The sequence below is a fragment of the Callorhinus ursinus genome, unplaced genomic scaffold (assembly GCF_003265705.2).
Source record: "Callorhinus ursinus isolate GAN/ISIS: 27379988/994484 unplaced genomic scaffold, GSC_fseal_2.0 scaffold13, whole genome shotgun sequence".
NCBI lineage: Eukaryota > Metazoa > Chordata > Mammalia > Carnivora > Otariidae > Callorhinus > Callorhinus ursinus.
Genome location: NW_027397075.1, coordinates 49,675,064 through 49,698,931, shown reverse-complemented (window position 1 = coordinate 49,698,931; position 23,868 = coordinate 49,675,064). Strand labels below are relative to the sequence as shown.

The 23,868-nt window shown below is 55.8% G+C and overlaps 2 protein-coding genes across 6 annotated transcripts in view; one reads left to right on the top strand and one right to left on the bottom strand.

Moving 5' to 3' along the window:
* CAMK1G (calcium/calmodulin dependent protein kinase IG) overlaps window positions 1-5,331 on the top strand; it is a 29,064-nt gene extending 23,733 nt beyond the window's left edge. For all 3 annotated transcript variants that reach the window (XM_025877927.2, XM_073900243.1, XM_073900242.1), the window contains 6 exons: window positions 928-1,040; window positions 1,799-1,877; window positions 3,405-3,492; window positions 3,733-4,139; window positions 4,676-4,798; window positions 4,936-5,331. In XM_025877927.2, the coding sequence (XP_025733712.1) occupies window positions 928-1,040; window positions 1,799-1,877; window positions 3,405-3,492; window positions 3,733-4,139; window positions 4,676-4,766 (778 nt within the window). In that variant the 3' untranslated portion in view covers window positions 4,767-4,798; window positions 4,936-5,331. The remainder of the gene's footprint in view (window positions 1-927; window positions 1,041-1,798; window positions 1,878-3,404; window positions 3,493-3,732; window positions 4,140-4,675; window positions 4,799-4,935) is intronic.
* A 1,629-nt stretch (window positions 5,332-6,960) lies between these two features.
* Window positions 6,961-23,868, bottom strand: part of LAMB3 (laminin subunit beta 3) — a 62,676-nt gene continuing 45,768 nt past the window's right edge. For all 3 annotated transcript variants that reach the window (XM_073900239.1, XM_073900240.1, XM_073900241.1), the window contains 15 exons: window positions 22,767-22,887; window positions 21,825-22,013; window positions 20,508-20,663; window positions 19,960-20,156; window positions 19,534-19,645; window positions 18,369-18,747; window positions 16,990-17,150; window positions 16,644-16,864; window positions 16,162-16,359; window positions 15,681-15,825; window positions 12,896-13,103; window positions 12,119-12,260; window positions 11,535-11,711; window positions 10,617-10,770; window positions 6,961-7,470 (listed from right to left, as the gene is read on the bottom strand). In XM_073900239.1, coding sequence (XP_073756340.1) covers window positions 7,334-7,470; window positions 10,617-10,770; window positions 11,535-11,711; window positions 12,119-12,260; window positions 12,896-13,103; window positions 15,681-15,825; window positions 16,162-16,359; window positions 16,644-16,864; window positions 16,990-17,150; window positions 18,369-18,747; window positions 19,534-19,645; window positions 19,960-20,156; window positions 20,508-20,663; window positions 21,825-22,013; window positions 22,767-22,887 — 2,697 coding nt within the window. In that variant the 3' untranslated portion in view covers window positions 6,961-7,333. The remainder of the gene's footprint in view (window positions 7,471-10,616; window positions 10,771-11,534; window positions 11,712-12,118; window positions 12,261-12,895; window positions 13,104-15,680; window positions 15,826-16,161; window positions 16,360-16,643; window positions 16,865-16,989; window positions 17,151-18,368; window positions 18,748-19,533; window positions 19,646-19,959; window positions 20,157-20,507; window positions 20,664-21,824; window positions 22,014-22,766; window positions 22,888-23,868) is intronic.

Here is a 23,868-nt window from a genome sequence, read left to right as displayed (position 1 = left end):
GGACACATGTGCATGTGCATATGCACACGCGCACACGCACACACACACACTTACCATGCACACAGCTCCAAAGGTTTCTGTCCTGGTCTCCAGCAGATTATTAAAACAGAGCTCAGTGTGAACCCACTGTTCTACCATATGGTACTCTCTCTTCCTGAACCCCCACCCCCATTTACTCTCTGTAACTGTTGAGTCCTGCTCTATGGACTGAGCAGTGAAGAAAAGAGAGAACAAGCCAGGCTTGGAAGCCACGTGGGCACAATGTTCACATCTCAGATTTCTCTCCTGGCAAGTCCGCCCAAGGCAAAATGATGGCCTGAATGAGCCTGGTCACAGCTCCTGTCCACATATTCTTGGCCTCTCCTTCCCAAACCTGCTCATCACCCCTTCCCCACCAGCCCTCCTCACCTGTAGCAGACTCTGCTCTTAGGAAAATAACATATTTATCCCTCAGTAGGGACTCAGTTCTTTATTTACTGAGCTTATGTTGAATAACTCCTCTCATTCATTCATGTACTCAACAAATATTTATCGACAGTCTATTCTGTGCTAATCGCTGGTTTAGGTACTAAAAAATAAAGAACAAAATAGCCTAAAAAATTCCTTACAAAACGTACATTCAAGCAGACCTTCTATCATCTCTCTTAAAGATATTTGTATACATCCCCTAAGTGTCAGGGAGGTATAGGAGAGGCGGCGAGGGTTTGGAGGGAATAATTTACAAAGGGGCCTTCCAGAGCTGCAGGTTCCCAGCTTTGGCTCCTGCAGAAACACTTGATGGGGCCTGCATCATTCCAGAATCGGGCAAATCCATGTCCTGTTCCTCCTGCTGGTTGGGGGCCCTATTTCCTGCTGTCTGCAGTGGAGGCTGGGCAAAGGGAGACTGGAGTTGTTTAGCAGCATTAACTCCTTCCTGTTTCACTGCAGGTTGTGTGGGTATCCCCCTTTCTACGAAGAAACAGAGTCTAAGCTTTTCGAGAAGATCAAGGAGGGCTACTATGAATTTGAGTCTCCATTCTGGGATGACATTTCTGAGTCAGGTAAGGTTAGCAGGTGTGACGGACAAGATAACAGGCTCAAGGCTGCCAAGAGAAAAGAGCTTAACAACGGAGGACAGTCCTGGCTCTTGAAAGTCCCCGGGGAATCTTACGGAACAGGCTGCCAAGGAGAGTGGAGAAATCTTCATCTGGCTCAAAGGTCAAATAAATTATTCGCATCTGAGGTTCATGCTTTTGTTTTCCTGGAGACGGAACCACAGCATGCCGGGGGAAGAGCAGCGGGGTAGTTCAGATGAGGGGCCAGGAGGGCAGAGCCTGCACAAGGGAGTGTTCCAGGCATGAGTGGCAAAACCAAGGCCAAGTTTTGCCTTTATTATATATCCAGACTGAGAGCATGCAACGTCTGTGTGTGAGAGAGAGAAGGCAGTCACCGTTGGGCCCATTAAGTGGGGATCAGAGGTGGGCCGGGGCGGCACTCACGTGGGCCCACGTGGGGCTGCCGGCCCCTGACTGGTGCACACGCACACACCCGCGGCATGCAGGCACGTTGGGGCCTCGGGATAAGAGCCGTATCTGCAGTGCTGTGTGGGTGAGGCCACGTAGAGCCTCTCTTCGGTGGTTTATGGTGGGTTGTTGTTAGGTTGTTTGGATTTTTTTTTTTTTTCTCTTTTAAGACTCTTAAAATTGCCTCTTTGGAAGATTAGCTAAAGATGCATTCACTGCCACCCACCAGCCCGGAAATGAATTTCCAGCAGTCCTGAAATCTGGTCCTTAGTTGTGTCTTTGATTGCTCCCCTTAGCCAAGGATTTTATTTGCCACCTGCTGGAGAAGGACCCGAATGAACGGTACACCTGCGAGAAGGCCTTGAGGCACCCCTGGTGAGTGAGGACGGGGTGGGCTCTGGACCCTAGCCTTGTGGTTCCCCACATACCGTGACAACTCATTCACGTGGTGTTTCCCCAGAGTCTGCTTGCCCTGAGCTCTTTACTCTTGCAGCACGTAAGGAGCACAGACGTGTTTATCAGGTCCAGCTAGAGATGCAAACAGCATTTAATGAAGTGGGTTCTGACCCACAAGTCGCCGCTGTGTCTCCTAGTCAAGGGCAGGAGACAGACTCAGCCAGGCTCTGTCATCCGTACTAGGGTGTAATACTCAGTACTAGCTACTCAAGAGGCACCCAGGAATGGGCAGCTCTGCCCTGTCCTTAAGAGCATCATTTCACTGTGGGGTCAAAACCTGTTCTAAGTGAGGTGATTTGTGAAGAATCACAAAGCAACCAATCAGTAAAGTGAGTAAATAAATCTTGCAACACCTTTTACATGCTGTACGCCTGTTCAAGATTCACAATAGCTCCCTACCTCCTACCACAGCAAGCCTAGCTTCCTCCTCCTTTTCAGGTTTTCCCTAATCTGGCCTGACCCTTTACCTCCACCTTGATTTCCCAACATGCCTCCTCTGTTCCAGAAAGGCCTCAAAGCTGTATTTCTCTCCCTGCCCTCCCCTGCTCCCTATCCCAAGCTCTTCCCAACCTATACCTTGGGTCACACCATTTTCACCACCTAGAATGTCTTGCCTCTTGCCTTGTATGTTGCATCCCTTGGGATCCAGAGTAGTTTCTGCCCTGCCCTGAAGCCCTGGGTCCTGCAGGCCAGGTATACCTCCTTACCTCTCTTTAGCAATTACAGAGCTTACCATGAATTACTCAAGTTCATGGCATGGAACAAGTCTCCACAGCTACACTGGAAAGCCCCAGGGACGAGGGTCCCATCCGTTACTTCTCTGTGTCCCTAGTACCTCGAAAGCACTGTGCCCCGTATGGCAAGTATCCGAGGAACACACAGAGATGGATGACCAGCAAGAGGGCAGCCTGTATCGGGGGACCTCCCTGAGGAAGGTTTCCAGGAGGAAGCACGTTCTGAGGAAAGTTTTGAGCTAAAGGATAGTGACAACCCAAGCACCCTCTGACACAGGGGCTGGAAAGCTTATTCTAGAAGAAGCCAGAAAATAAGTATCTTAGGCTTAGCTGGCCATACTGTCTATAGGGCAGCTACTCAGTCTGCCCTTGCAGCACGAATCAGCCATAGGTCATACTTGAATGAATGGGCATGTCTGTGTCCCAGGGAGACCCAGTTACAAAAACAGGCAATGAGTAGATTTGGCCCATAGGTCACAGTTTGCCCACCCTTCCATAAAGCAAGACTGTGGTTTTGCCGAAGCATGAGCCCCGTAATGACCTGCCCAGGGGGACAGAGGAGCCCTGGTTCCAGCCCGTTCCCGCGTGGGCCACCCTTCTTCTGAGGCACTCCATTCAGCTAACCTGGACCTGCATGCACAGCCCCCCTGCCCAACCCCGGGCTGAGTTCCCACAGCCCCCCATGAGCCAGGTGTCCCGTCCACACCCACAGGATTGATGGAAACACAGCCCTCCACAGGGACATCTACCCGTCAGTCAGTCTCCAGATCCAGAAGAACTTTGCCAAGAGCAAGTGGAGGGTAAGTTGCCCTTTGCAGGAGGTAGGCAGGCTGTTCCAGGCCCCTGGAGGCTGAGCTGGGGCAGGGCTGGCGTAGGGGCTTTCCCCGGGGCTTCCCGCTCACACTGGACCTCCCTGGACCCTCTCTGAAGTGAGACGTGGGCACATCAGTTTCAAGAAGCCGAGGCTGAGGGGCAAAGGGAAAGCTTGAGCCCCATGGCCCTCCGAGAGAGGGTCAGAGGCTGGTGTGGTGTGTCCTCAGCAAGCCTTCAACGCGGCCGCTGTGGTCCACCACATGAGGAAGCTGCACATGAACCTGCACAGCCCAGGCCTCCGCCCGGAGGTGGAAAACAGGCCACCCAGCACTCCAGCCTCAGAAGCCTCGAGACCCGGCCCCTCTGAGATCACCATCACCGAGGCCCCGGCCCTGGACCAGAGCGTGGCCCTTCCCGCCCTGGCGCGGCTGCCCTGCCGGCCCCCCGGGGGCAGGTCCCTCAACTGCCTGGTCAACGGCTCGCTCCGCATCAGCAGCAGCCTGGTGCCCATGCAGCAGGGGCCCCTGGCCGCTGGGCCCTGCAGCTGCTGTTCCAGCTGCCTGAGCATCGGAAGCAAAGGGAAGTCCTCCTACTGCTCCGAGCCCACGCTCCTCAAAAAAGCCAACAAAAAACAGTACGTATCTTCAGCCAGACACAGAGGCCTCACCTTGCTCAGGCAACAGGGCTGAAAGAAAGTGGCCAAAGGGAGCCGGGCCTGCAGGATGGGAAGAGCTCTGGGTCAAGGGGCTGAGGGAAATGCCTCCAGTCCTGTCCCTACCACTAGCTGTGTGGCTACCAGCCGATCAGTCGATGTCTCTGTTTCTGGTTTGCCCATCTGTGAGATCACAGCCGCCTGCTCAGCCTACCTCACCAAGCTACTTAAAAGTTGAGTGAAGCAACAGGAATTATAAATGCCTGCAGAAAACCGAGTACATGTCAGTGGGGGGGGGGGGGACACTAGATTTCTGGAGTTTCCAGAACCATTGTGTTTTGGGGGGCAAAGTGGGACTTCATTGTCATCCTCGCCCTTTCTGCAAGGGCTCGTACTTTCGGAACCTGACGGAGGGGAGGCCGAGTGGAGGCCACAGGCACGGAGAGCTCCCCCCGCCCCGCCAGCTCTTCTCCCTTCCCCAAACACTTCACAGCCCCCCCGCCTCATTTGCTTTCCAGGAACTACAAATCAGAGGTCATGGTGCCAGTTAAAGCGGGAGGCGGTTCCCACTGCCGGGCCGGGCAGACTGGAGTCTGTCTCATTATGTGATCCCTGGAGCCCACGCCTGTGTCGATTTTCAGGTGAGGTGACAGAGGTGGGAGGGCCAGGGCAGGGGGCTGTCCCAGAAGGCCAGCCCCATCACAGAGCTGAACGAACGGGGCTGAGGGGCGCCGGGAGCCACAGGCCCACCCCCACCCTGAACCCCTTTCCTCTGCAGGAGAGACGTGCAACTCTTCTCTGCCTTCCCAACCTGGCGTCCACCCTGCAGCGCAGGAAGGCGGAGCGGGCGGAGCAGGGCCTGGCAGGAGTTTACGGTGAGAAGCCCTGGGCTGCTGCCGCCTGCGGCAGACCCTCCCAGAAGGCCCAGGAGCGAGCCCCCAAGGCGCGGAGGCCTCGTTGAAGCTGTGAGCAGGAGGAGCGGCGTCCACCCGCTTCCAGGTCTCCCTGACCTGCCTGCTCTGTGCCCCCACACCCTACGTGCCGTGACTCTGTGCAGTGAACTAGGTAGCTCTTGCCCGGGTCTGTGTCGTTTGTGATGAAAAGCTTCCTGGGCTGGCCAGGCTGTGTCACCTTCTCCGAGCAAAGCCATATGGAGCATCAACCCAGACTCCCGCTCAGCACACGCTCCTGCCTCGAGGCCTTCGTGCCCGTGGCCAGAACGGGCTCATTAATGTAGTCGCCTGCCCATCCGCATGAATGACAGGTGGCTCCGTGGTCTGCCTGTGAGCTCTCGAGTTCCAACCCTTGACTCCATGATTAGCTCCAAGGGGCCCAGCACACCTCCCTCCCTGCCCCAGGCCAAAAGCAGTACCACAGCCTTCCAGATGAAAAAGAAAGAAATCAAGGAGGGGCTGTAAGGGATTCTTATCCTGGCCAGACGCCTCACCCGCACCCGATTAAGTAAAAATTGGAAGTTGACTGTTTTCATTTCAGCTGGTAATTTTCATCCTGCTTCTGCTCTTCTGTCCCCGAAAATCAGGGGCATTATTCTTGTCCCTCCCTCGTTTTCTTGTACCCTTGCCCCCTCCAGCTTCACATTCGGTGTTGTGCTCAATAAAATGGACATATTTTTCTCTAGGAGGCTTCCTTTGGTTCTTCCTAAAGTCAGACGTGGCTCTGGGACGTCTGAGCCTGGGTGGAATGGCAAGTGTGCTGGGGCCTTGGGGTCAGGAGGAGCCTGGCAGGGCAGTGGCTGACACAGAGAGCATCGCGTGTGCCAGGTCCTACGTGACATGAGTTACATCTGTTGACTCATTTACTCCTCACAACTCCAGGGGTAGGCTCTGTTGGAGCCCAAGCAGTCAGGCTCCGGCATCCATTCTCCTAACAACTACATTAGGCGATCTAGATGATCGTGAATTTGAAGCCCTGCCCTCTGCCCTGCCACATCTGTGAGCTTCGGGGAGTAACACAGCCTTCTGTGCCTTGGCTTCCTCACTTGTCAAATGGGAACAGCAGGACCACCTGCATCATGAGATAACGCAGATGATGTATCTAGCACAGTGCTCAATAATTAATGTGATTAATAATGATCAAGAAAATGTAGATAAAATGCCTAGCACGGGGCACCTGGGTGGCTTGGTCAGTTAAGCGTCTGCCTTCAGCTCAGGTCATGATCCTGGAGTCCTGGGATCGAGTCCCACGAGGGGCTCTCTGCTCAGCAGGGAGCCTGCTTCTCCCTCTCGCTCTGCCCCTCTACCTGCTTGTGCTTTATTTCTCTGTCTCTGTCTCTCTCTCTCAAATAAAACCTTAAAAAAAATTTTTTTTAATTTTAAAAATGCCTAGCACATTGCACAGGCCGTGGTTAGCACACAGATATTCACACCATTTCCATATCTGCCGCAAACACAAATGCACATCCATTTGCAACTTCTCCTTGAGATCCCAAGAGACACAGATTCCGCCTCTGGAGCTGTGAGAATTTGGACATCATACTTCCCTTCTCTGGATTGCCATTTCCTCATCTGTGAATGAGCAACTGGATCACTGCTCAAAGACGGAAATCGTCTGGTCTCTCAAGGATGGGATCCTTTGGGTCCTGGGGCAAAGGGGTCCAGCCCCCCTAAGTTTGGTTGACGAGCAAGCTGGACTGAGCCAAGTGGGACAGCCTGTGCTTCATACACCTCTAGGCCTTGGGCTTGAGCAGAGGAGCACCCAGGAACCCCAGGTGGGAGACGGGAACAAGTGACAAAGGTGTACTTAATGGGGAGATGGACCATTTTCTCTCTCTCAACCTCCAGACTTCTTTCCAAAGATTTTTATTGGGCTTTTCATTTGTACATCATGTTTTTGTTAAGTTTTGGTGTTCATCCAGGATTCAGCCTCCATGGAAGATGAAGGGCAAGGACGCTGGCCGGCCAAGTGCGCCTCCACTTGAGAGCTCCTCGTCACAAGGACACGGCCCGCCTCCACCCTCTGTCTCTCAGATGTAATTTCCCATCAGCTCCGGCTCAGCTGCAGCCCAGAATAATCTTAACAGCTGCACTCCAGGGGCGGTCCGGGCTGTGCTTTAGGCTGTATAAAAGTCTCCTGGAGCCGGAAGGCATCCCAGCCCAGCCTGTCCTCCAAAAGTAAAGAGGGCAGATGAGCGGGGCTGGGGGCTGCAGGCTGGCGCATCACTTACAGGTGGCATAGTAGAGCACACGCCCGTTGATGTGGTCGCGGATCTGCTCCACGTGCTTCTCCAGCCCCGTCAGGTCTGCCGAGCGAAGCCTGATGGCCTGGCTCCCCCGAAGCAGCTCCGACTCCATGTCTGAGGGCAGATGGAACAGCAAGGGGAGGAGGAGCTGGTGAGATACCCAAAGACTCCCCAGCCTTCCTTCTCCTCCCACGACCTGGAGGCAGCACCTGCAGGAGAAATCACCTGGCAGGGGGAGGGCTGGACACTGAGGCAGCTCTCTCCAGCCTCACGGCTCTCCACCCCTCACAGCTCTCCACCCCTACCCCACTCTTAGAGAAGCCAGACCTAGGAAGGCCCTACCCTCCTCCTCTGCTCTAGGCTCTCTCAGTTGTCCGAGACTGATGAGGGAAACCACTGGCATCAAGATTAGCAACCTACGGGACACCTGGGTGACTCTGGGTTAAGCGGCTGCCTTTGGCTCAGGTCATGATCCCAGCGTCCCGGGATCGACCCCCGCATCAGGCTCCCTGCTCAGTGAGGAGTCTGCTTCTCCCTCTGCTCCTCACCTGGCTCTCGTACTCCCACCCCTCTCTCAAATAAATAAATTAAATCTTTACTTTAAAAAAAAAAAAAAAGATTACCAACCTCTGACTACTGGACTCAGCTGCCATCCCACCGATGATCCTCAAGTGGGCACCACGGCCAGAAAGCCGGCTGGGGGACCAGAATTCCTCCGCACTTTCCCTTCCCCAGTTACCACTTCAGATAAATCTAGTCGCCCCGCTCCGATCCAGTCCGTATGCCACCACTAGATGACGCGCGGAGGATGTGGAGGACTCCAAAGTGACCTAGTCCAGCCGGCCCTTCCTGTCACTCTAGGCCCTACCGCACTCACGAGAGCTGCCACCCAGCCTCAGCCTGAACTCTTCTAGGAATAGGGAGGGAGCGCGCTGCCTCACAAGGCTCCAGCTTTAGGCAGCTCTAGCTGTTAAAAGTCTTCTCACGAAGCCAGAATTTGACCAACTTCTGCTTCCACCCGGTTGTCTAAGGTCTGTCTCCTAGGGCTGTGGGAATATATTTGCTCTGTCTCCCACATGGAAGTCTTTCAAATGTCTGAGGCCACAGTTCTCAGATTAAATCTCCCTAGTTCCTTCACCCATTCCTCACCTGCTATAATGATCGTGCCTTCTCTACCTCCCAACCCTGGACGCCCCCCGCCCACGACAGGTGCAGGCTTGTCAGTCTCCCTTCTGAGGAGGAAGTAGCCACCACTGAATACCATCCGCCAGGTGAGATCCCACCCACAGAGGGTAACAGCAATGTTACTGGCCTGACATTCAGCCACTGGGCACCCATATGGACCTGCAGGTTGACCAAATATTGAAATTTTAGCAGCTGCTGTTGTGTTCCCTGGTCCCCATCCCCAGGACGCCATGCATGATTTCCCCAAAATCCTGCAATGAAAGGTAAATTCCTGCAGACAGGTAAATGCCTGTTCCATTGCTACAGCCTGAGCCTTTTCTGGCTCATAGATGTGTGACACACCAGTCACTAAAGATTTTTAATATCCCTGGATCATTACTCCTCTTACTTTGCATGCTTTGTATTTATTCGCTCTTTTGGCAGTTAGCAAGACTCTGCTAATTTCCATGGAGCTTACATCACTCAAAACCCTTGGGTAATTTTCAGGTGACCAACAATTCTTATTTGCTTATCACTCACCAGTTATGAAATGTTTTATCATTTTAGCAGTTATAAAGTGTTTTCAGGTACATTAGCCTCTGAGAAGCTAGGCCTCACCCGAGCTGTACTTGTGAGTTTAGGCCCAGATAAGGCCAGAGTAGAAGATGATAATACTTCTCTTTAATTTTACCCTGTTGGTTTCAGCCCATCCTTTTAGCCTTCTGAGATGGCCTTGGAGTAACTGATTCTGTTACCTAGAGTATTAACAACCTGTTGTCCACAGGTTTGAAAAACAAATTCTTTATCTTCGTGTAAAACATCGATGGACAAGGGCAGGGCGTGCACCCACCCAGCCCCTCAGCTCCTCCGTCCAGCTCAGCAGCTCACCCTTCAGGGACGGCTGGCCACAGCCTCCGATCTACCTGTCGTCAACTCACCTGCCCAACCTTCCCCATGGTGTCTACCTGCCTCACCAAACAGATTTTTGTCTCTTTCCTCTGAAATTCGGAGAAATTCTGTTTGTGCCATTCACTTGGGCACACCAGTGCACTGACCCGTCATCACATCTTAGACATTGAGCCCAGTTCCTGGAAATCCCTGTTCTCCCATCTGAAGAACCTCAGAACCCTTCTGAAAACGATTTTTTATGTCTCTGCCATATTCAAGACCTTTGGACGGTTCTCTGCTGTCTCCAGGGCTGAGCCTACCCTCCTCATGCTGGCATTGAGACCAGCCACCTGGACCCTGCCACAGTGACCCAATGCTACTTGTCTCCCACCCGTTCTGATCCTCATCACCCCTCCTCTCCTGGTGGGTGCGCCTGCCCCTATCCCCAGAACATGTCTTGTTGCTTCCCACCCACCCTGTCTTAACGTCCCTGCTTTTCCTCACAGCCTCCCCCCCAAGGCCTACACATCCTTCCAGGCCTATGTCAAATCTTATCTTTTCTGAACCTCACCTTCACCGAGCATTTCTCTCCAATAGAAATGTCTCTCCGCAGACTGCTTATTATGTGGGCTCCTATCATGGACCCCCTTGTGCTGTTAAATAGTTTCACACATCTTGCAGGTGGCCAGAAAAATGGCCCCCTCTGGATTGCAAGCTCTCGAGGGCAGGGCAAGTCTTACAAGTATCTCTGCATTCCCAACCGCCCCATCATTGTGCCTCCGACTTCCTGGATGCTTGGGAAAGCCCTACTGGTCTCGCCCCCTTAGCACGGCTAGTTCTGACAAGGGCGGGCCTCAGAAGCCCTGGTTGGCCAGGGACTGGCCCAGGGACAGTCCCAGGCCAGGAACTGGAACTGCTTCCTTGGCAAGAAGACCCCTTCCACGCGCCCCTCCCCAGGCCAGCGTGCTCGTCTCCGCAAAGGCAGAGAGAGATCATCAGGTCTTTGCTCCAATGTCACCTTTCCAGAGAGGCCAACCGTGGCCACGCGATCTAGAATCGCACTTTCCCCCTGTGCCAACACCCCTTACTCTCCTTCTCCCTATCATTTATCGCCTCCCACGTGCCGAACCCGTGACTCAGTGTGGGGGAGGTGCGGTCGAAGCCTCCTGGGGTGCCCAGGAGTCCAAGCCCCAGCTCCGCCCCCTCACCTTTCATCCTGTCCATCATCTCCATGGTCTCTCCAAACAGCTCCTCTGCCTCCGTCTTGACACTCAGGATCCGGCTGCCCTGAGCCCCCAGCATGGGGCTCCGACCCAACTGGTCCTTCAACTCAGCATATTTTTGCTTTATTCTCTCAAATCCCTGAAAAAGGTGAAACAGTCTGAGTGCCACCAGCATCATCATCACCCAAAGTCCTAAAGACCTTTGGCTAAAGCACTCAATATCATGCAAATCTACACACAGGGATGAGGAGCCTCCTGATACTCCCCAGTGGGTTGCTCCGGCCTATGAAAACTGCTAGGCCCCAAACTGTATCTGACACTTCTTCTGTATTTCCCTCCCTCCATCTGTGGCTCCCGTCCTTTCCCACCTAACTCTCCACACACAGTGCCAGGCACTTAGCGGTCACTCAGCAGTACGCTTGGCAGCCTGGCCACTGTACTGGGACCGGCCACGAATGCCAAAGTTCCTGGTACGCTGGGGACCCAGAGGATGGCTCTCTGATCGCCTCTCTGACACAATTCTGGCCCAGGTTAGGCTAAGTGAAGACTGCCTCTCTGGGCTGGGTAGCCATGATGGAGGACAAGTTCTGGATTGGATGTCAAGGGACCTGCTTTGTAGGTGAGCTCTGGGCCTGGACAAAGTTACCGCTCCATCTGTAAACAGAAAGGGGCTAGACTAGATCGTCTGTAACACCCCTGAACCAGCTCCCCAGAGGCGGCCCGAGGTAGAGTCCAGATGCCAGGCCAGGTCAGGGTGAGTCCTGAAGCCCTTTCTGATGATTCTAGAATAACATGTTCTAATTGCTTTTGAGCCCAGGGTCTCATAAAGTATACAGAGTGCTCTCCTGCTCAGGACCCTCACGCTGGCCGGTGCTGCCCAGGATGACCTCCACCTGTTCTCACCTCCTGGGCGCTCAGCGCCCGCTGCTTAGCACCCTCTGTGAGCTGCTGGGCCCTCGCCACTTGCTCCTGCTGCAGCCTGGCCCTGCGGCTGAGCTCCTCCATCCGTGCCCGCAAGTCACCCAGCTGCAAGCTCATGCCGGCCACCAGTCCTTCCGCCGGCCCCAGGACCTGCTGAACCTTGGTGGGGAAAGAGACCTGGGTTGTGGTGGGTCTCCTAAGCAGGGACCTCGCTGTCCTTCTGCCGAGCTCATCAGGCATCGAAAACTCTCTCCAAGCAGGATACCACTATTGTCCCCCTGCTGATCCCCTATCTATCTGTCCCCTGGCAGCCAGGCCCCCTCTCTCTCCAGCTCAGTTGACCTACCCCCCAAGCCCCCCACCCCCTCGCTGCGGCTCAGAGCCCACCCCTGGCCTTCTGCACCCAGCCATGCAACCAGAAAACCAAGGGCTCAAAGCTGGGCTCAGAGCTCATAGTCCCCCTCTTTAGGTCCCCTTCCAGGTCACCTTCAGGCATTTTCTATATCTTGTGCCTGAATCTGTCTGTTCATTCCCAAATGCGGCGGAAGGAAGTCACACCACCTCACCTCAGCAACCCTCTCCTGGAGAAGCCGAAGGGAACGGCTGGTGCCTTGCATGGTGTCCTGAGCTTCCTGCAGAGCCACCGTGCCCTGCCGAAGGTTCCCCACCACGTCCTCCACCTGGCCCTCCACCGCGTGGGCTCGGCTCCTGCAGCAGGGGGAGGGGAAGGGAGATAAGAAAGAATGAGCAACGGGTCATGATCCCAGGGTCCTGGGATCGAGTCCCGCATCGGGCTTCCTGCTAGGCGGGAAGTCTGCTTCTCCCTCTCCCACTCCCCCGCTTGTGTTCCCTCTCTCTCTGTGTCAAATAAATAAATAAAATCTTTAAAAAAAAAAAAAAAAAGAAAGAAAGAAAGAATGAGCGACCAGTGAATGAAGAGATGCATGGCTCCACTCACCAACCGGTTCAAGAGAAGATTCTTCCCAGCCAAGACTAAAAAGGGAGTATTAACACAGCAGCTTTTCCATCCCGGGACCCCACAGAGCAGACATGAGGAGTCTGAGCCTTACGTCACATGAGGAGTGTGAGCGTTACGTCTGAGACACCCTTTGGTGTCACCAATATGGAAGACACGGTCATGCCGAGGAAAGTTCACCCTGGACACTGTTTCTCACTTTACCACCCCCCACTACAGTAAGCACCCCTTCTGTCCCCCAGCCCTCTGCACCGCTCTGACATGTACAGATTCTTTTTCTTCTGCCAGCAACCAAAGGAGTCAGGGAGCAAAACACCAGCCCAACCCTGGGCAGCGAGAAGCGTGGGCTCAGGGCCCTGGGCCATACCTGGCCTTCTCAGCCTCCACCTGGAGCCTCTGAGCCCGAGCAATGTCCTGCTTGGTCTGAGACAGCACCAGGTCCACGTTGGGTAGCCTGGCGGCAATGGCCTGGACCTCATTCATCTTCCGCAGCACCGTGGCCGAGTCTGTGGGCAGCCACAGGGCCAGCACGGCCTCGCTGACCTCCTGGATGGTGGCCGCATCGGTGTCAGAGTCTGGAAGACAGCCATCCATCAGACCCGGGGAAGACTCGCCACCTCCCCGAAGATCAGAGGTTTCTCCGAGCTGAGCAGCTCCAGGGAAGCACCCGCGTGCATCTCTGCCCCCCGCTGCCCGAGGAGCCGCCACAACCCTGGCGGGGACACTCAGGTGCCCGTTCACACCACTTCTGGGAACACTGTGGGAGGACGATTGTGGGCACAGCTGTGGCAGCTAAGTGTCTGGGGCCACAGGAAACTGCAGGCTGGAGAGAAGGAGGTGGTGCCAGACAGCTGGGACTGAACAATGCCTGCAGCACAAACATAATTAGCCCTGCGCTGGGGAGAGAGGCCAGGAACTGGAACTGCTTCCTTGGCAAGAAGACCCCTTCCACGCGCCCCTCCCCAGGCCAGCGTGCTCGTTTCCGCAAAGGCAGAGAGAGATCATCAGGTCTTTGCTCCAATGTCACCTTTCCAGAGAGGCCAACCGTGGCCACGCGATCTAGAATCGCACCTTTCCCCCTGTGCCAACACCCCTTACTCTCCTTCTCTGCTTCTCCTTCTCCCTATCATTTATCGCCTCCCACGTGCCGAACCCGTGACTCACGGATCTGTCTGTTTTCTGTCTGTTACCTGGCCAGAAGCCCTGTGATGGCAGGGACTGGGTGTCGTCCATACCCCCGGCCCCAGCCACAGTGCCTGGCCCTCCGAGGCACTTCGTGTTTGTACAGCGAACGAATGATTCAAAGACCTCCAGACTCAGGCCTACTACTCGTCAAGCAAACTGGGACAAGTCAAATGGCTTCTCTAAGCTCGCTTTCCAGACCTGCGAAATGGATAACGATCCTCAACGTGAAGGGATGAAATGAAACAACCAGTCAGCAAGGATTTTACAAGCCAACTCCGGTCAGAGAGTAAGGTCAGAAGTACAGAGGTGGCATCTCCTCCCTATCTCTCCCTTTCACTTTTACAGATCCCAGGGACTGGCGTGGGAGGGGAGGGGGCACCCGCCCACCCAGACGGCTTGCCCTGGGACTTGGGGCCAGCACGTGGTGAACTGAGAATGAAAATCAAAGCAGACTCAGTCCCTGTCCTCACGGAGCTTGAAACCTAGTGGGACAGACAAGGCACATAACCAAGGAGGGCCAGCCTAAGTGCGGAGGGTGAGCACAGGGTGCTCAGATGGCCACTGGAGTGGCGCCCTAACCCAGTCTGATGGGGCGGAAGGAGGGAGCAAGGGGAGGTTTCCTGGAGAGTGGGCCATCTAGAGGATTCTTAGAGGGGGAGCAGGACTTAGCCAGGTCTGGAGAGGTGGGGCAGGGGAGCAATCCAGAGAGAGGAAAAGCATTAGCAAAAACCGTGCGTGTGTGTCCATCTAATAGCACAATCATCTAGACTGTGGACGACAGAATGAGAAGAATCCTACCCACATTCCCTCCAAGCTGGATGCCCTTAGGCAGGTTACTTAACCTCCCTGTGCCCGAAGCCCTCCTCTGCGAAGCAGTAGGCAATCAGGACTAAGTCATGAAATACCTGTGATGCGCTTACAACGGTGCTAGGCGCTCGGTGAGAACTCAGTAAGCCTGAGCTGTGATTTCTGTGAACTCCGTGTGAAGACCTGGGAAAGCCCACATGTCCTCCTTGCCTCACGGGCCTCCCACGCACCCCCCCACACACTGACCCTGCGCACAGCAGCAGCTAGTTAGTACCTGTGCCCCCTGCACAGTACTCTGGGGACCAAAACCCATTGCCATGGAGACTGCCAGAACTGTTGTGGGCCCTTCGCAGGGGTCAGGCCTCTCTCAGACTCTGCTCCTTCTCCTGGCCCTTGGTCCCATCAGAGGACTTGACCTGAGACACACTATAATTTAGAGGACAAAAAGGAACCCCCGGCCCAGCGACTCCCTGCCTGTTCACGTGAGCCCAGGCTGTACCCCAGAGACTCCCTAACCTCCCTCCCACCTCCTGGTTAAGGCTGATGCCATTGGGCCTCACAGGCTCTGCTTGGGGGAGGATTTCCTTATCCGCGAGTCCACGCCCCAAACTTTGGCCTGCCCCTTCATCCTTGTTTCTGGAGCACCATCTCCCTGCATCCACTCTCCCCCACTCTGGGGCTCTCCGGAGGCTGACTCCAGCCTGGCCTCAGGCAAGCCACGGCTGCCAGCAGATCCTCCCCGCCTCTCTCCAACCTGCCTTCCACAGTCAGGACGGGGTTGGGACCTGTGGGAAGCAAAGGGCCCACAGGAGTAGCAAGAAGAGCCCTGTGGTCACACCAAGCCCTTACTTTACATCAGTTACTAGGTCCCCGGAAGGAACATGAAATACTACCATCCCGGTTTGCAGAAGCGAAACATGAGGCAAAGAGAAAAGCAGCCTGCCCAAAGTCACAGGTTTCCCGAGTCCTGTCCAGGGATCTTTCTACTCCCAAGGCGGCAAGAGAGGGCGGTGGCAGCCACCCAGGTGAGCGGTGGGCACCTGGCCCAGGTGGCCCGGAGGCGAGGGGAGGAGGCAGCTAGCTCCATGGAGGGAATGGAGGGTCCAGCGCCAGGCAGGAGTCCAAATATCAGGCCAAAGGAGAGTAAGGGCCAGGCTCACCCGACAGGAAGTCCCGGACCTGCTGGATGAGGAGCCGCATGCGCCTGACATCCTCCTCCATCTGGGAGCGGCTGGCGCTCACCTGGGTCTCCAGGCGCTGAGCGTCTGACTGCACCTTCAAGGCGGCTTCCTCAGCGGCCTTGACCTGCCAGCACACAGTACAGGTCAGCAGTGGTCAAGGCCCCGAGAGAGCCTCTCAAAGCCCTCAGGGATTCAGTGGACACCCGCTACCCACAATCTACCTGGGAAACATCGGTAGCTAACCTGGTTTGGCTCTGGAAGAAATGATGTGGAGTCAGGTAAAAAAGCCCAAAACACTGGCCCCACACTCGACCTCCCACTGGCTATGGGGCCTCAGACAAGTCACTTAACCTCTCTGGGCTTTTGTCTCCTGACTTGTAAGATAACCACTGACTTGCCCTCGGGGCTCTATCCCCTTAGCCTCACCCTACGTGCGCCCACCCCCCTTGGCTGCACCTACCATCTGCCGGGTTCGCTGGAGCTGGGCACTGAAGCCCTGCAGCTGCTGGGCCACCTGCCCCGCCATCCGGAAGGCCCCACCTGCCCTGGGGAGGGCACCTCTGCAGTGAGGGCCACATGCCGTGCCATTGTCTCCGGGACACAGCTCTCCAGGGCACGCTCCTGGGGTACAGGCCGTCTGCCTGGAGCCCCCGCAGAGCTGTGGAGAGGAGGAGGCGTCAAAGAGGGTACCCAAGGCTCTTCAACAACCACTCCCACCCCACACCCAGGGAACAAACAGCCAGACATCTCCATGGCAACCAGGCACCAGAAACTTGTTTCCTTGGCAACCACTGAGCACAGCGTGAGGGGCCAAAGACCAGGATGGGGGTGGGGGGGAGCGGGGCGGGTTCACACTGCCCTAGGAGGAAACACGGCAGCAGCCGGTGTGTGACAAGCTGGAGCAGGGGGATCCAGGAAGTGGGGTTCCAAGCCACGAGTCACCTTGTTGATGGTGGGTGTCAGATCAGGCAAGGAAGCCATGTCCAGCCTCAGGGCCACGAGCTGGGGCCCACTAACTCCGGCTCCTCCTCCCAGCTGGCCCTCCAGCCTCTCCACCTCTCGCCGGCCATCCCTGAGCTGCAAGAGCAGGCGGGAGCCATCGGAGACCCGCTGAGCAGCCTGGGAGGACCGCCGGAAGGCTGTGGTTAGCACCCGGAAGGCCCCTGCAGGGAGACAAGAAGGGTAGTGAGCCACCCCGGCCCGGGAGGCCTGAAGATGGAGGAGCAGCAGGTGCGGAGCCAAGGTGCGGCGTGGTCTTGCGTGCAGCTGTCTGAGCAGCCCTCCTTACCTGAAGGATTCGCACCGCTTATCCTTTCAAACTGCTCCTTCTTGCTCTGATACATAACGAGGAGGTGACTGAAGCTTCGGTCCAGATTCTTCAGGTCTTCTGAGAGGGACAAGGTCTCCTCCTCTAGGGGCAGATCAGGCTGCAGGCCCTGGAGAGTCTGCCTGAGATGGGAGAAGAGCTTTCACTAAAATACGGAAGAGGGGCTGCCTCCCCAGAAACTGCCAGCCCCTTGGAGAAACCTCTGTGAGGCAGGAAAGAGAGAGGTCTTCAGCAAAGGCCGCCGAATGCAGACTCCACAGGCTGTGGAGGATTCTGCTGGACAAAGGCTGGAAGAGCCGGCGCAAGCTCCCTCCATCCCTCGGCAGGCAGATCGCAAAAACCTCTCCTTCCTCAACTTGTGTGCCTCTAGAGTCCTGAGCCTGCTGCACCTCCCCAGAGCGGGCTTCCATGAGGCGTGTCACCCTGACCCCTTCCTCCTTGGCTCGCTGCAGGCTGACACCAGCTTTCCCACCTGTACCACCTGCTCGCCAGGCTCCTAAGTCTCTCCTCTGCAGCCCACACCTTCCCACGAGGACCCATAGCTGCAGCCCCGCTGGTCGTCTCCACCCAAAGGGGGTCAGGATCCACCAGCCCTGGCCCACAACCATTCAGCTTTCCTCTCTCCGCATCCCCTTTGCTGGTCTACCAACCACCAACTCCCTCCCACAAGCTTTGCATTCTTCACCTACAGGCTTTGCTCTGGCATGGAACGTCCTTCCATGGAGCACCCTTCTATGCCTGCTTTTTCAGCCTACCAAATACCTATGGACTTGCTACTCAATTCTGAGACTTAGGTCAATCATATACCTGGATGGCTCTGGGCACCAAAAGTCAGCTAGTGCTTGGGGAATGCAAACTAATTATAGAAACTTCCAGAACCAAACCTTCCTAAGAAGGGGCCTCTGCTGGTAGGAAGGAGGTGTGGGTGGGACCGCTCCCATTCCAAAGGCAAACACAAGTTATTTTTGGAGCCCTTGCCTCTCAGATGCCCTGCACCAGGGTGACTAATCCAGAGCTGACTCTCTCCCACGGGCAGCGCTGGGCACTTGAAAGAACACTGGGGCTCCTGCCTGTGCTCTGAGTCCCAGCTCTGCTCCTCAGTGGCCGTGTGACTCTGTCACATCACCCATCTATGCCTGTTTCCCCACCTGCGAGACGGAAGTAATGACACCCAAACACCAACCTCACAGGACCGTTGTGATAGTTCAAAGAGAGAGCACATGCGAAAATGCTCTGTAAACTGTAAAGGGCTGTACCAGTGGAAGGACCCACGTGTGCCACTTATGTGAACCCATGTGAGGGAATTCTTCCGGGTACCCGGCAGGGAAAGGGAAGTTTACCTGATGGAGAAAATGGCGTTGGCCACCTGGGACACCTCCTGCTCAGTGACCGGGGGACGGGAGAGGATTGCTTGGATCTGCTCCATCTTGCTCTTGGCATCCGCGATCCGGGAGGTGAGGCCAGCATCCTCCAGGCCCAGCCCGGGCCACAGGCCGGCAGTGGCATTGCGGAGGCTGCTGAGGCGCAGGGCCTGCCCCCGGAGGTCAGCATCGTAGATCTGGAAGCAAGGGTGGCAGGCCACGCACACCGGGTAGCGGTCACAGTAACCTCGTTGGCACTGGTCGCAGCGGGGTCCGGTCAAGCCAGGGCGGCAGAGGCAGCGGCCTGAGGCCTTGTCACAGCCTGGGCCCTCTGTCCCCCGGAAGTCACAGTCACAGGCTAAGGCGGGGAAAGATGACGGTCAGGGTTGGGGGTCAGGAAGCTAAAGGCATGTGGTAGGGAGAGCCAGAGGCAGGTCTGACCTCAGGGCCCGCCTACAGGACTTGAAACAGTAGACAGTCAAGGCCAGAGTAAAATCACGGCAATGGCAGCAACGAAGGCAAGCCCTTAGTTAGCACCTACTGTGTGCCAGGTGCCAGGCACTGCCCTAAGTTAGACACCCGCCCGCTCACATAGTTACTCTGTGACAGAGTTAACCACGCTCATCTTCCCATGCGTGCAGACAAGCACCAGGCACAGAGATATTAAGTGCGACATGCCCTCAGGAAACCGAGGCCTTGGGGGCAGCCACTGGCCCCAGCCACTCCGTAAGACGGAGGCCACGCTGAGCCCAGACCTGGGTCTGCACGCTCCAGGTCCCATGCTCCTGTGGCTACTTGTCAAATGGACTCTGGGGAAACCACACCTTCCCCCTCAGGACTCACTTTCTCCATCTAGGAAGAAACTCCTCCCCTCCCTGCCGCTGCCCTGGAGATGGCTTCTGGGAAATGCTGCTTCAGGGAAACAGGGAGCGAAGCACCCTCCGGTCATGGGGACCGGGGGGGATGGTCTGAGGTCAGGCGGCCCTGGGACTGGCTGGAGCAGGTGCGGGGAACTTGCGCTCTCACGGGGCTGCTGGGGCCCACCCCCCGCGTCCCAGTACGGGACATCCTCCCACACGGCAGACCCTCCTGCACACGCTCGCCCCCGGTGCCTCAGCGCCCCCCCACTCGGTAAAGTACCCACCGCGGCATGTCGTGCCTGCACCTCCGTACGTCCGGTCGGGACACTGGCGTATGGCTGCGGCGCTGCACGTCAGGCCACCAAACCCTTCTCGGCAGGGGCACTGCCCCGTGAACTGTCGGGGAGAGCACTGTGAGGGAGTTCCCCCGCAAGCCCGGTCTTGCCCTGGTGTCGGGGCCTGGGTCTGCCTGCAGAGCGGGTGTGCCCCCAAAACAAGCGCTCCCATTCAGAGACAAGCTCAGAAGTCCAAGCCCCAAATGGCCCCGCAGAAGGCTCAGAGCCACCCTGGGAGGGATATTTGGTGGCGTCCCCAAGGAGAACAGGGACAGAGCAGCCCAGTCTGAGTGTGGGCAGCGTGGAGGGGAGACAGAGGCTGGTGAGCAGGCGGCCTTTCCGCGGAGGGACCCAGGGGGCCACCCCCTCTTGTACCTGGTTGCACTGGGGGCCGAGGGAGTTGTGAGGGTCACAGGCACAGGGCTCACAGCCCCGACCACTGGCCAGCTTCCAGTGGTAGGGAGCGCACTGGTCACACTTGGGGCCCACCACGTGGGGCAGACACAGGCACTGCCCACTCTCCTCATCGCAGGGCATGTCCCGACGAGACCCCAGGATGCTGCAGTCACAGCCTGCAGGAGGGAGGGTTACTCAGCTCACAAGACAATCAAAGCACACCCCTGGAGGACACACAGCAGGGAGAGGGCCCAGCCTGGGAAAAGAACCAGGCAGGGTCATTCTTTCCAGATGACCCGGTTGACTCACGAGGCCACGGCGCTTTTCTGCCTGGCACCTGGCAGCTTGGCCGCCCACCCTCCCTCCCTCCGGCTAACTCGGTGCCACCTTCCAACCCGGGCCTGTGCTGCCACCTGCTGGACACGCGGGGCATGGCATCCGGCACACAGCCCCGTGAGGTAAGTCAGGAGCCTTGGGGGCCCACACCATCTTCCCCATACTATCCCAGGCTGAGGCCCCCGACTCACGGTGGCAGCCCTGCGGGTTGGCATAGGTGAGTCCCGTAAATCCTGGCTTGCACAGGTCACAGCGCTCCCCCTGCACATGCTCCTTGCACACGCACTGCCCAGTCACTGGGTCGCAGGGAACCCCTGGCACAGCCCCATCGGGATCACACTCGCAGGCTGAGAGACAAAAGCAGCCACCACAGTGAATATAAAGAGGAAAAGCAGAAAGTGAAGAGCAGATTGTAGAAGGCAGACTGCCTGGTTCAGATCTTTATTCCGCCACTTACTGGCTCACAACCTTACGACCTTGGTCAGGTTACTTAACCCCTCTGTGCCTCAGTTCCCTCATCTGCAAAATGGGTATAATGATACAACTCTCGTAGATTCCCTCTGAGGAATAAATGAGTAAATGAAAAGTCGGTAGGACAGCGTTTGGCCCACGTTAAGTACTTTAGAGGTTTTTGTGGCCGTTATTTCCTGAACAACTGCTATATGCCAAGCACTGAGCTGGGCACGCTTGCCTGTTGCCTGATGTAATCCTCATGACAACCCCGAAAGGTGGGAACACACTCAAAGTCACCCAGCAAGTAACCGCGGAAACAGAAGTCAACTTGTCCTTCTCACTCTTTCCATACCCAAATAATAACGACAGGAAGTGAACCAGCTTTCTCCCACCCCCACCCCCAGGCCTCTTGCAGCCCTTTCAAAATGCAGATTCTCCCTCCGTCTAAAGAGTCCTTCGTGATTAACCCCGCCTGATGCAGACTGCTTCGGTCCACTCTGCCCTCTCCTGTGCGGCCTTGTGGACATGCTAAGTCATTCCTGGCTGTTCCATGTGTATGTTCCTTCAGGAAACATTTCTTCAGCATCAGCTATGTGCCTGTCATGGCACTAGGGCCTGAGGATATAGGACATAAGCCCTGCCATGGAGGAGTTCTCAATATTGAGGGGGAAAGAAAAATACAGAGCAAACCACGTTACACATGGTAAAGGCAATAACCTATACATGGACGGAGTGCTCAGTCTGCCTTTTTCAAGTATGATTTACATTGCCAACAGGGTGTGTGTTTCTTGACAGCAGGAACCGTCTCTTATATTTACTTTTGTCTCTCCTATGTCCAAAATAAGGGCTACATAATTATCGACTGATTGACTGATGGTCCAGAGAGGCTAAGTGATTTGCTTAGCAGTGCGCAGCTAAGTTAAAACAATTGCCCACAAGTCCTGACAAACAACCAAGGCTTCGTGCTTCCGGAGGGCTTGTGTGTCCCCAGGGACACAGATGCTCCGGTGAGTGGTGGGCAGATGATACCCCGGGTCCCTGGAGCCCGTACTCACGGATACAGGTCTCCTGAATGGGAGCGCCGGGACGCCGGTTGCGGAAATAGTGCAGCTGACACCGCTCACAGTTCCTGCCCTCGGTGTGGTCCCGGCAGTTGTCACACACACCTCCGTGTGCCCCCTGGCTCGCGGCGAACACAGCTGGGTCGAAGTGACAGGTCTCTGAGTGCCCGTTGCAGTCACACCCTGAAAAAGGAGATTTCCAGGGCTGACCGTAGACCAGCCCCACTTCCATCCACAAAGCACATTCCATGCTAATTCACTGGCATCTCTTGCAACTTTGCAAGGTGCTCAGGTCTAGGAAATGGGGAAACTGAGGCCCAGGGAGCCTTATGTAACTCACTTAAGATTATACGGCCAGTAAGAAAGCAGACTAGAGTAAGAACTCGGGCCTCCTAACTCCCAATATGGGGCCTAACCCAAGAATAACATCTGTGTGGGTCCAAAAAGGGAGCCCTTGGAATGGTCCATCCCAACCTCCCCCATAGCCACCATGGATCTCCTTCCAGGTCACTGCCTCTCTCTGGGCTGGGGACCCTTGTTTCTCCCACTTGTGCAGAGAAAGACCCTGACTCCAGGGGGCCCTCTGAAGAGGGAACCAGCTTTGTCCTACACAGGACAAGGCAAGTGAAGGGGCCAGAAGAAAGAGGACCCAGGGAGACCACGAAGGCCATGTGGCGTCGGTAGCACAGACCAGCCTTGGTCCCTTCGGGCCTGACTGAGAAGGCCTGGGGAGGCAGAGGGTGGCTGCAACCCACACTGTCTCCATCCCCACAAAGTAAGGAGAGCTTACATTACCGGGGTGCAATCAAGATTAGATTATTAGATTTAAATAATAAAGAAGAGATTCTCCGGGTGTCCAGGTGAGATCATTGAGGCCCAGAGGGGCCAGCACCTCACCCAGCCACTACAGGGGAGGGGGTGAATCCAGGACCCTACGCTGGCATTCGTGGGGGTCCTGGTCATCTGCGGGTCTCCAGGGCTGATTGTTGTAGAAGGGTGCACAGCGTTCACAACTGGGGCCAGCAGTGTTGTGCTGACAGACGCAGACATCATGGACCTGGGAAAGGGGCCACCAGTTATCAGGAATAATTACCAAAGGAATGTCCCAGCAATGGACCTGCCCTCTCCCCTCCCCCCTCCCCAAACTGCTCAGGGTCCAGCTCAGACCCCATCTCCTCCAGCCTTCACTCAGCTCCAGTGACACTCCCAGCTGCCTGCTTGTGTGCTATTGTGGGCGTGGATGTGTGGGTGTGTGCGCACGCGCACATGCACGTGCCTGCCCTTCTCCTCTAACTAGGCTTTTTAAAGCTCATTCCCGGGGAACCTGTGCGGCGCAGTCGGTTGAGCATCTGACTGTTGGTTTCAGTTCAGGTCCTGATCTCAGGGTCTCTTGGGATGGAGCCCCGCATCGGGCTCCACGCTCCATGCAGAGTCCGCCTGGGACTCTCTCCCCCTCTCCCTATGCCCCTCCCCCCACGTGCGCATACTCTCTCAAATAAATACATGTTAAATAAATAAATACATGTTAAATAAATAAATAAATAAATAAATAAATAAATAAATAAAACTTGCCCTTGAACATCCCCTTGAGGCCTAGTCCAAAGCAGCACCTGGAAGGTGCCCAGACACCCTTATTGGCAAACTATGATTCCAGAACTTTGTGGGCCCTCTGGAGCTTTATATTCCAATAATCTTTGACTGCGGCTGTTTGGCTAATGGGACCGCTATGATCAACTGTTATTAGACTCGTTAAGATATAAAAACGGAATTACTATTGTATGCTCACTGTCTGCTGCATTAAGCCCGACACCCTCAGCCTGGCATCAAAGACCTGGACGGCGTTTGCCCCCTCGGAACAGCACAGCCAGGTTGCACCTCAAGCTGTGTCCTGCACAAGCCCTGTTTTTCCCCACCTCTTGGCCTTTACTGATGTTTTTCTTCCTGCCTGGAATTCCCTTTTTCCTCCCCTCACCAGTAAGATCCTGCCAGCTAGAATGGCATCTTCTTAACCGGGCCTCCCTGGTTCTCTAGTTCGGTG